General features: G+C 30.8%; 1 protein-coding gene across 2 annotated transcripts; it reads left to right on the top strand.

Annotated features, from left to right (window-relative positions):
* Positions 1-5,578: 5,578 nt before the first annotated feature.
* On the top strand, positions 5,579-8,524 carry LOC118051797 (senescence-associated carboxylesterase 101). Of its 2 annotated transcripts, none has more exons than XM_035062521.2 (4): positions 5,579-5,739; positions 5,819-6,176; positions 6,736-7,302; positions 7,541-8,524. In XM_035062521.2, the coding sequence occupies exons 1-4, from the start codon at positions 5,723-5,725 to the stop codon at positions 8,354-8,356; spliced, it is 1,758 nt and encodes a 585-aa protein (XP_034918412.1). In that variant the 5' UTR covers positions 5,579-5,722; the 3' UTR covers positions 8,357-8,524. The 2 variants fall into 2 exon arrangements, with proteins under 2 accessions (XP_034918412.1, XP_034918411.1); XM_035062520.1 differs by having other exon boundaries at positions 7,538-8,524.
* The last annotated feature ends 4,281 nt before the right edge of the window (positions 8,525-12,805 follow it).

Below are 12,805 nucleotides of genomic sequence, written 5' to 3'. Positions count from 1 at the left end.
AAAAAAGAAAAAGAAAAGGGCAAAAATATGTTTTTTTTACAAAATCTAAATTTTTTTAATTTCATGTCCAGACCTATGTTATGTTTGCGGGAGCTTGGCACCCCTAAAGTTTTAAAATATCTTAATTTTAGTCCTTTAATTTTTTAAATTTTCATAATAATTATGCATCTATCCCCTTCATAAATAAAATATTTATATTCAAACCTTATAATTTTAATGATAGCACCCCTAGATAAGATTTTCTAGTTCCGCCCCTTACATGTATATTTGGACTTAATAATATATATATTTTTAATTTCATCAGTCAAAATAAAAAAAGCCTATTAATTAGGCCTACATAAAAAAAACCATGTTTCTTTGCGGAAAAAAATAAACAATAATAAAAACTCTCAATTTACAAGATTTTTGAATAAAAGGATCAAAGCTTATTTTTACTACTCCTAGGGTCCAAAGCTCAATTTTTATTATCCACTTGGTTTCAACACCTATTATTTTAATAACCTCATCGAAACCTCCTTTTTTTAGGGATAAATGTCATTTTTTATATTTGTTTCTGTTTGTAAAAGGGACCAATATTCATAATTTAAAATCAAATACGAGCTACGTCATTTTTTTTAGCAATTTCAATGAAAAACTCTTTTTTTTTTTAACGTTAATATTTGTGACGAGTCTCTTATTTTTTGGGACTAATATCATTTTCTGAGATGTCTAAAGACCGATATCAAAATTTTCACAAAATAATTAGAAATTAAAAAAAATAAAAGGCTAAAAATAATTAGGATAATTGATGGCAATCACAAAGATAAATTTAAGAGAAAACACATAGTAAAAGTAACATTTCGTTAGAAAGAATGCTGTAAAGACGATGCCATTCTTTCTTTAAGCATAACTAACCCCTTACCTAAATCTCTAGAGCCAATGCTTATCTTTAGGATTTCTAGTTTTATCTAATTATTAGGTGGCGATTGCTAATTTTCCATGATATATATTTTAGTCCTCATCGCGATATCCGCCGAGGTGCGACAATGATGATATTGTGTGTGAGTATTTGACCAAATTATTTATGTGTCCCAACTTCTGGTCAGATATGTATAGGTGCATCTAGATCTTTTGGTCCTTCAAAGTCAATTAGTAGAGGGAACAAAAATTTATTGTTGGTTGATTTGATATAAAGAATTGATGATACTGTGTTTGACAATCCATTCATTAATCAACACAGATTTCACTATTATGATCCTAGTGGCAATAAAGATGATGAGATGTTAGACCCGAACATTGATGATGATGTTGACATTGAGATAACACCTCTTGTTCTTGAATTTAGAGATGTTTTTGGGTCTACATTTGCTATTTCTTATGACTGAGCACTTAGTCATAGATATTTTACATGAGGCTATGATTTAGAGGTTATACAAACATTCAACAATTAAAATGAATTTGTTAATATAGTTAAATGGTGACACATTGCATATTTGATTGAATATCAAGTTCAACGGTCAAAGTCGATCTTTGTTCAATTACAATGTGTGCAAGCACCTAAATTTAAGTGGTATTTACATGGGGGATATCATAAAAAGATTGGATTTATTTGAGATAGCAAAGTTTAATGAGTCACACATATGTACCTTGATCTTTATCTAAAAAGATCACCATCAGCTCGATGCAAATTCTATTGCTAATGCTATTTCAACCCTTGTGATGGATAATATTTTAATGATGGTTACACACATACATAATAAAATAAAATTGCATTACAAGTATAAAATATCACATGACAAAGCATGGATTGCAAAATAAAAGGTGTTTGAGCATTTATTTGATTCACATGAGTAGTCATTTAAAAATTATCAAGGTTGTTGTTGGTAATAAAATAATCAAATTCTAAAACAATTGTTGATTCCACACGAAAGAAATCTTGATGATAGTACAATGATTTTTGGGAGAGTTTTTTAGTCATTTAGAGCTTGTATTAAAGTAGACCACTAATCAGTATTGATGGCACATATTTGTACGAGAGATATGATGTGAAATTATTGATTGCAATAGCTTTTGATGCAATTACTAGGATATTCATGTTGGCTTTTGTAATTTTTTATAAAGAAAATAATTCTAATTGAAAATGGCTTTTACTTTTCTTATAGAGATATGTCACCGGTTATAAAACATGTATATGTATAATACCAAATAGACATGCATACATTAAAAATATTTGTTAAAGTATATTATGATATTTTTTTAAAGCATATTAAGCTTATTTAATTTCACATTAAACACAAGTATTGTTACATAGGATGTCGCACACACGAGGTGGAAAATCTTCTTTTTATGGTGGGTAGACACATTATGAGGTTGACATTCCTAGAGTGTATGGCTATTTTTATGGACAGTTTGAGTCACAATATATGCCTACCGGGCCCACAGACATTTATGTCTTGTAGTTGTACGATAAACATCGATCGGAGGATGTTATTGCCGGGATTTTAAGTATATTTAACTTCATTTAATAATTTCATTACTTAACATTAAAGGTATTATATATTTAGGTAATTATATTTTAAATTTTTATGTAGGATAAGGTTAAGATTTATTGTCAGACATATAAGTGGATGAAACTACATGAGCAAGTTCAACCATATTTATTATTGGCTAGTTTTTTATACATAAGTTTTCTAGAGCACATCAAGATTAATGATGACTTCATCTATGTCCTAATTGAGTGACAGAAACATAAGACACACACATTCCATTTAAGGCATGAGTATGACATCAACACTACAGGATATTGCAATTTTGTTTACACTTCATATTGATAGACAAACAATAACATCTACTAGGGTTTATAGTCGGGTTGTGTTATGAGAGCATGAATTTGGGTTGACACCCCCTCCTACTAAATTAAAGTGGGGTATCATATATCTTAAATATATTGAGAAGATATTTACTACACCACCAAATGATACTAACGACAAGGCATTGCAAAGATATCCATTAAATTATGATTTGACTGTGTTAATTATTTTTTAAGTATATGTGAATTAGTATGATCATTTAAATGTGTTATGTAGATATGCTAGAGCATATATACTGCATTTGTTTGACAATGTATTATTCACAGACCTCACGAGGAGATATTTGCCTTTAATTTATCTGATGTTTCTAAATGATTTTGATGTGATTCCTACATATAACTGGGGATTTGTTGTCTTGGCATACATGTACAAACATCTATGTCTTGCATGCATAATAGAGGCCGATCAAGTTAGGATGTATGTTACTTCTAGATGTATGAATGGAAGAATTTAAATAACCATTTGCATTTTAAATTTTGTTACTAACATTAAAAAAAAAATCATTTTTATTTAATGACAACTATGGTCATGAGAGCATCTTCATATGGGTTGGCCCTAAATCCCTAAATTACTACTTATGGCAGTCCAAACTATGGGGGTTACACTTTAGCTTCATTATGAAGCAAATAATGCAATGTTATTTTTCAATTATATGCATTTATATTGTCTGATTGTAACATTAAAAATACAATTAAGCTGACATATTTATAATGTTACGTGGTGTGATAGTAGAGTATTTGATAATAATCCAACACAAGTTTCATTTTATCGAAGCAAGCTAGATAGGTAACAACCTATCAAGGTATTTTTTAAACCATTTGTTAAAGACAACAACTTAACTCCAATGAATTATTGTTATTTAATATTTAAGATACTTATCTTCTACAAATTATGTGGACTTCTTATGAGGATTAAAATTTGGCAGTTGCTCAAGTTGGTTTGCCCTAGCGAGATAGACATTAGACATTAATGGTTCTATTGATATTGTTTCATATGGTTGAGCTACATTATCTCAATCGAATAATGTGATAGTTCGACTACAGACAACACACCATAAATAATGAGAGGGGTAAAAATGATAATTATGACTAGTTAAGCCACCATAAAGCTTATGTATCATAATGAGACGCATAGAGGAATGCTATATTTACAAAGATGCATCATGTGATTATAGAGGAGTATATGATTTGGTATATGGACATCATAACGTTAGATCCCGAGCAGGTTCCTCCACCTACATACATGCAATACAATTAACATTCCTAGCTGATTCAAAATACCATAGAAATCAAATCTCTTAAGAATTAATATATGTTAAACGATGCATTTTATTTATTGATATTTTAATTTAATATTAATGTTTTATTAATATCAGGTTGGCTTGTTGTTGTAAGAGGGTCGAAAGGCCGCATCTATGCTTCGTAATATTGACAAAGAACACAAATGATACTCCTATGCATAAGTGATTTGATTTTTGCCGCAATGCACTTGAAAACCTTGGAGAGATGTTAACTCTGGATGATGTCATGATAGAGGATGAGGCTGCTCAGGTAGGAGCAGGAGTAAGATGTAGTCATGCTGCTAATAAACCTATATTATCCAGTAGACAATGTAAACGTAGATAAATAAATATGTTATGTTAATATATTTTAGGATTTTAATTAGTAAAATGTTATATTAGTTAAATAATTCATATTCCTTTTGTATGTATGTATGAATGAATGTATGTATATTTATTTATTTGCATTCGCCTTATAAAAATATTATTATATAGAACTATAGTTCATAAATGTGGTGAAAGAAAATAATTGAGATTTGTGTTCATAAATGTGGTAAATGAAAATAATTGAGATTTGTGTTTTAAGAGGTAAGCCTGAGGTTACTTGTGATTATGAAATATAAAAATTTATTTTGTTTGGTTATTATGATTATTTAAGGGTATTTTTAAACGGGATAAAATTTAAATATAGTTCTAAATAGAAGAAACCTTGTCGAAATTTTGTTCAAATTGAAAAATTCTTTACTCTTTAAAATCATTATCTAAGTTAAATGTAAGATTAATATACTAAATAACTATTAAAATTACAGCTGTTATACAATTTAATGATAAATCTCATAAAAATCTTTTTTTGTTAGATTTAGATGTATAGAAATTTTGCTACTGAATTTTCAAGGAATAGTGAGGGACGGCCTGTGTAATTTAATGGATGTCACGTTCTGTAGCATGACATTCTAAACTATATTATTTTATCATTTTTTTTTTTATATTGTGTTAAATCTTTTTACTTTCTATGCTAATTTGGCAAAATATCCTGAATTTAGCAGTACACATTTTTGTACATTTTTTATAAACATTTATTAGCATCATTTTGTACGCATCGTACAGATTACTTTCTATGTTAATTTGAAAAAAAATATATTTTTTTATATTTTTAGATTATTTTAATATATCTTAAAATAAAAAACATTTTAAAAACACAACCAGAAATACATTTCCAAACACCCTTTAAATTTAACAACTACAGTAGAATTAGAAACACAACCCCTGTAAGACTTCGATTCCCAAGTTTTTCACAGATAAACTAAGTTTAACACAATATATCAATTAAATGATTTTGAAGGAGATTTAATTGGTAATAAGTAAAAAGAAAGATATTTTTAATCAAATAAACTAATTAAGTACAGGATGGCTTGAATTATTAGATCGAAAAGTTGAAAATAAGACCGAATAAACTAGTCAGCATCAAACGAGTTTCTTTATGCGTCTTTAGCAACTATTAAAAATTCCCCACTTCCCTTTGAATGGAGCTCCATCTCTTTGCTTGTGAAAGGAGAGTGATATTCCTCCAGCTGCGTTTCTTTCAACACCAAGAATGAGTCAATTTCCCCAGTAAGCACAAGAATTCTTCTGGCTCATTTCTAACAGTTTATGCTATCTTATTCCTGCGTCGTTTCGTTCTTGTCTGCAGATTTATCAGTGGACTAGATTTGGCAAACTTAGTGGTCACCGGAGATTTGCTGCAGCTTTCCTGCGGTGCCGTAAGGGACCTACACGCAGAAACCAATCCAAATCAACAGCTGCCTGTAAGACACAAACTTGTCAGCCAATCGAATTGTACCACCATAGCTTTTGCCACTTCACCCCTCTGCGCAAAAGACCATGTTTTACAAGGAGGAGACTTGGTTTCATCATCAGCTCTCAAGGAGCAGGGGTTTCCTCTCTTTGAATCCTTGTGCTCCAAAGGCAATCCTTCCTTCTCCGTTCATAGAGCTGCAATAACCCTTTTTAAGGCCTATTTTCAGGAGCTCTCTCTACTCAGAACTCAGGTGCTCTTCTTCCCTACAATCTCTTGAATCCTTTTCCATATGCCTTTACCTGGGTCTTTTTTATCCTTTGTGTAGAATCATAGCCGTTAGATCTGGTGAACTGGTTCACATTCATTCTCTGTTGATTGTTTCTACCTATGTCCAGTCGTCCATGGTAAAAAACAGCAAACTATTATTTAGTCCCTATATTTTTAATAAAATAATTAATTAATCCCTCTGGGTTTAAAAGCCCTATATATATTGAGTGTCTATATTTTGTATCTTCCTATAACTTAGTCCCTCCCTTGGTTGATCATTGCCATTTTCTTTCTCCTAAAGTGCCCTATATATATTGAGTGTCAATTTTTATAATCTCACCAGCAACAAACTAAACCAAAATTCGATTTAAAAGGGCACTTTGGATATTCTAGAAAAAAATCGCAATCAATTTTGGTGAAAGATGTCAAAGAACTATGATTTCCAAGACTAAAAGGAATATTAATTTTTTTAAAATACTTTTGAAATAAAAAAATAAAATAAAACAGTCCCTTGGCTTATATGATGTACTGTATCGTGCCAGATCCATGATTCGAAGACTGGTGAATTACTATTGAACTCTCCGTTGATCGTTACCGGACACTCTCTAGGAGGATCAATTGCTTCTCTCTTCACTCTATGGCTGTTAGACAACATCAAACGAACATCCAACAGAAATAAACTCCCCCTCTGCATCACTTTTGGTTCACCCCTTTTAGGGGACCAAGGCCTCCAACGAGCCATCTCAGAACATTCAAAATGGAATTCTTTCTTTTTACACGTTGCTGCAAACAAGGACCTAGTTCCAAGAATCTTTAGTACTTCACAACCCAGTCCTCGGTGCAAGCCTTTTGGTACATTTTTCTTCTGTTCTGAGCTGGGATGCAACTGTGTTGATGATCCTGAAGTGGTTTCAATGTTATTGAGAAGCACAACAAGTCAAGTTTCCGCTGAAGAAATGGGGATTGATGATTATAGTGGAATTGTTAAGCGTCTGAAGTCCAGACTTATCTTGAGAGAAGATTCACAACTTGGCCGACCGGTTTTACCTCCACTTCGGCTAGGGATAATCTTACAGCTGAAAGCCATCGGAGTAGATATAACTGCCGAGGTAACGAGTACTATTTAATTTTTTTCACAACATTGATTGATGACTTTCACAGACAACCTCTCTTCATATTTTGGTGATGCTAAAATCCTTCGAAACTTCAGACCAAGGCTTAGCTAGAGTGTTCATAAGATCAATTGGCAACTATCCTTTCCCTTTAATAACTCAAGTTCACCGTGTCTTTTGCTACTTACTTTTAGTTTTTCGAATAGCTAATGGCAAATCCATTTCAACTCAGCAGCAGCAGCAGAACAACAGCATCAATGATCTAATATCAGAATTGGAAAGCCACGAAAATCGAAGGGCACAACAAATGAAGAGTATTGACGGCATCGAGAAACTAAACAGAGTAAAGATAAAAATGGCCTACCTAGAATGGTACAAGAAAGACTGCAAGGCTAAGGGGATAGGTTACTATGATAGTTACAAGAACCTGAACTCTTTTAGCGACAATGACGTCACCAAGTTCAAGAAACTCCTCACCAATTACTGGAGAAAATTGGTGGAGGATGCTGAGCGAAAACCCCAGAAAGAAGGAGCATCTATGCGGGAGACATGGCTTTATGCTGGGACAAATTATAGAAGAATGGTTGAACCACTAGACATCGCCGAATACTATAAACAGAAAGGGAAACGAGACTACCAAACTAATGGAAGATCTAAACATTATATTCTTCTGGAGCAATGGCAAAAGGAGCGTGCAGAAAAACTTGCAGGTGCACCAAACGATAAGAAGAAACAAAATGTGGCTGGTAATCTTACTGAGGATTCTTGCTTTTGGATGAATGTGGAGGAGGCTCTCATTTCTTGCAAACAGTTGAAGGATGGAAGTGATGTAGAGAAACAATCGGCGAGAGAGCATCTGAGTGTGTTTGAGCAGTATGTGATGGACGAAATCAATAACTATGCAGTATCTCCTGAAATTTTCTTGGAAAAAAGTAGTTTTGTGAATTGGTGGAAAGATTTTCAGGAAATCATAGAAACATCACATGATTCTCCTCTCAGCGGCTTCATGAAGAAATGCAGATATCGCCAGTATGAAAAGGGGCAGTTTTAGGCGTTTAGTACTCAAGATAGAATAATCAATTGTTTTACTTTCTTATGAACTATATTGCACCAAAATAATGTGTAATTGCTATCAGACGAAATAACCAAGGAAAGGATTCTTGAGTTGCTGCAGAACTCAAACAGCAAACACAAGGATAAGTTTTTTGTTTCTGCAAAAGTTTTCTTCTTGTCCTCGTTCTCAATTAACCAACATTATTATTTTATTAGTTTCTTACTTTTTTTTTCTCATGAGGGATAAGGAGCATTTTGATCTTTTAGTAAATATAAAATATTAATAATAAAAAAAGTTATGGTGTGTGTCTGGCACACACATTATCAAGTGGATGTCACCCACACTTATTATGCAATGACATTCGATGGTAAAACACCGCCTTCAAATGTGATGTTGGAAGCGCACCAACATCCTTTGTACTGTCATGTGGCACATGTGTGCGGCAAAGCTTCGGTTGAGGTTCGATTGACTTTTCTCTTTTTTTTCCTTGTCAAAATATGAATTTATTTTATCATTTATTTTGTATATCCAATTTAGTTTTTATTTTTTTTATCACTACATGCTTTGTTTTTTTTTTTAATCTTATTTTGATTGAATGTTTCGTCTTCAATTTTATTTTGTCATTCAGTTTAATTTGATTTTCATGTCAAACTTGATATTTATTTTTTTATTTTTATTTTTATGCCCTTTTACTGATTAAATTTTATTTTCAATTTCAACCCTATACATTTGATTTTAATTTATTTTTACGTTGAATTTGACTATCATTTTTTTTTCTATTTATTTTTTATTTTGAATGTTTTTTTTATTGCATTTTATTCCTAATTTGATCCCTTGCTATTTGTTTAGTTAAGAATTCTTCTTTGTTTTCCCTTCTATAGGGTTAGTCTCCTCCTCATTGCTAGGGTAATGAGTTCGAAGTTTGACACGGGTTGACTTTGGTGTTTTTAGATTCTTTTATATAATTTATTTATTTTAAATTTTGTCCTTCAAAATTTAATTTTTTAAATTGATTTCTGTGCTTTTTTCACTTGTTTTTTATGATGGGTTAGCCCGATCCTGGGTTGACTTGGATCATTTTTCATTCTTCTTTTAAATTATTACTTCTTGATTTCATTGTTAAGCTTTTTTTATTGAGAATTTTACTTCATTGTTTTTTTGTATTTGCCTTCTATGTAGTTAATTCTGATTTCATGACCACGATCATGTGTTTCTGTCTTTTAAAAAAAAATTATTTTTTCTAATTTTATCTTTCAACATATATTTATTTTGGGCATTGATCTTTTTTTTTTTTTTTTTTCACTTTCCTCTCTATGGGTCTATCCTAATTCTATGTTCATGGTTGTAGGGATAATTCAATTTTCTTTTATTGAAAGCTCCTTTTTTTTTTTTTTTTTTACCTTTTTAGTATGAATAATCATTTGATTAGATAAAATACTTATTTTAAAAAACAAAGTTAATAGACATAATTGAGTGCAAGACTTGTGTTGCAAGTTCAAGTATCTTAATTTTAATTATTTCTTAATCAAATATAAATTTATTTAGGTGGGTGTGTGTATATATATATATATAATTTCAAATATAAATTTAATTTTGCTAGTGCATAGCAAAACAAGGTACAATAAATCAGCAATTACTTTTTTTAATTTTTTTCTTTAAGATATTTTCAATTTGACTTTTTTTCCTCTTAATTTTTTGCTTCTCTTATTGATTTTTTTTTTTCATATTATAAAGATGAAATAAATTTATGAGATTTTTTTTATATTATATAAAAGTTGGGTGATGATTTTTTTTTTCATTTGAGGTTGGGTTGAATTTTTTTATTAAAGCGTATTTGTTTTTACTTTACAAAAATACTATAAAAAAGTTTTGATTTTTTTTTTGATTTTTTTTTCTGTAGTTCAAATAAATATTTTTTTATGTTTTTTTTAATTATTTTGATGTGATGAAATAAGATATAGATTTTACAAAATTTAAAAAATATTATCTCAATATTAAAAAAAAAACATATTTTAAAAACATTTTTAATTTTATTGTTTTTTAGGATATTGAGTCTGCTTAGGCAACCAGACCTAATGATATTGGGTGTGGCTCTACAGCCAGACCTAAGGATATTAGGTCTGGCTCCGCATCCATACCTAAGGATATTTTAAATTTCTTTCCCTTAAATTTTTTTTTCTTTTAAGATATTTTCAATTTTATTATTTTTCTCTTTAGATTTTTTTTCTTTTCTCCTATTTAATTTTTTTTTATATTGTAAAGAGGAAATAAATTGAAGGGACTTTTTTTGTATCGTACAAAAGTAGGGTGATGCCAATATTTTTTTTTTCCATTTGAGGTTGGGTTAGATTTTCTTATTAAAATATGTTTGTTTTTGCATGTAAAAAATGCTTTAATTTTTGTTTTAAAATTTTGAAATTTTTTTCTTTAATTCAAATTAATATTTTTTTTTGATGTTTTTGTATTATTTTGATGTGATGATATAAAAAACCAATTTTCAAAATAAAAAAAAAATATTATCTCAATATATTTTCTTAAAAAACATTTTAAAAAATAATCATTACTTAAATAATCATTACCCAAATATTTTAAAAGATTTTTTTATTTTCTCTTATTGAATTTTTTCCCATACTATAAATAGAAAATAAATTAATGAAATTTTTTTCCTTCTTCTGTGAAATCCAATAAAACCAGCAAGAACATCATCAACAACAACAATACTAACAATAAATGAATTCTTAAGAAACGAACATGAACTCACATAAAAAAAATCTTTAAAATCTTAAATTCAACATTAAACAAACACAAAAGTTCACTTACTCTACACCAAACCAAAAACCCAAAAAATTAATCACAGCTTAAAAAAAGAAGAAGAAAAGAATTAGTAAAACCTCAGCTTTAATAGCATGGTAATGAAGCATCAACACCCCCCCCCCCTCCAACTCCTCCATAAATGGAGTAACAGAAGGGTCTCTAGAATTCAGCAACAAAACCTCATGTGTAGTAATAATCGCCTTAACATGCTCCAAATTGATGACAATTGCTCTCTCTCGACCTAAAATAGTAGACAAGTAAGAAAGTAGCGGGTCAAGGATCTGAAGGTCACGAGCACGGAGGCCTGTACAATGCATGCATGATTGCGTGCTTGCCGACTTCCACCACCTGGGGTTGCCAGTTGAGTCTAGTAAGAGCCAGGGTCAAACCCCAGTTCCTTTTTTGCGAGAGGATGGGAAAGGGACATTGAGAGATGTTGTGGTACTGGTTGGCGTGGGCGGGGTCATTAAATCCATGTCATCTTCAGATTTGGATAACGTTAGTGTTTGTGGGGGAGATCTCATGGTTGGAGGTGGCGGCGAATTTTATTGGGCTAAACAAGAAGAGGATGCGTAGTTTTGGGAAAGTATTGGAGTGTTTGCTTTAGATCACTACCAAAATTAATAGTTTTATTGACAAAATTTTCTGTCAGTATTTACACTAACAATCTATCAACAAAAAGTTTACCCATAGATTTACGGATGGAAATCGTTCATTGATAATCCATTCGATAGTAATGTCATTTATGTTAATAAAAAAAAACTGATGGTTTTACAAACAAAAATTGTGCGCCAAAACAATTAAATTACTCGCTTTAATACATCGATGAAATTATTCTATTGGTGATTGGTAGTGGCATTTATTGTAAATTTATTCGAACCTTCTGTAAAATATCGACGAAATAATTTCGTTAGTGATGTAACAATGTTATAGTGGCATATGAAGTAATTGTTCCTTCGCATCTGGAATATATCGACGGATTGTGTTCGTTCGTATATTCATCTGTAATAATTAAAAAATATTTTAAAAAAAAATCTTTTGAACAAAAATAGAAAATAATTAAAAAAATAAAATTGTATAAAATTGAAATATGTAAAAATAAACTTGAATAATATGAAACCCAAATATTCATTACAAATTTATATGTTCAAATAAAAATTAAATTAGAACAATGGTGGTGTTGAAGGAGGAAGAGGCTGGTTGTTCCTGAGAACATACGACCAAAAAGAGGGCACATACGTACCTCCCATTTGTGATCTCATATCCATGACCATTTGATAGAGGTGTTCATAATTTGCTGAGAGTCGATAATATTTTTTGATGAGATGGGCTATATGTTATTGTAAGGCCACAAACTCATGAGAATGGGTGCTCAATACTGATTGCGAGCTTCCAACGGTTGAGACACTATGGGCCGTCTATAAGTTCTCGACCGTAGTGTTGGAGAGCCTATATACTTGATTTCTATCTGGTCCATCAGATGATCCTGCCTCCATCCATGAATCCAGATCGAAATTCAGGTGAGTAGATGGATCGTGCCTGTATCTCTCCTTCAACTAGCTGTTATATGTCTTCTGGAAATAAAAACTAAAATCATCAAATTCAATTTAAGAAAATAATAACTTACGAAAG

The sequence above is a fragment of the Populus alba genome, chromosome 11 (assembly GCF_005239225.2).
Source record: "Populus alba chromosome 11, ASM523922v2, whole genome shotgun sequence".
Classification (NCBI taxonomy): Eukaryota; Viridiplantae; Streptophyta; class Magnoliopsida; order Malpighiales; family Salicaceae; genus Populus; species Populus alba.
This window is presented reverse-complemented; position numbering and strand designations above follow the sequence as displayed.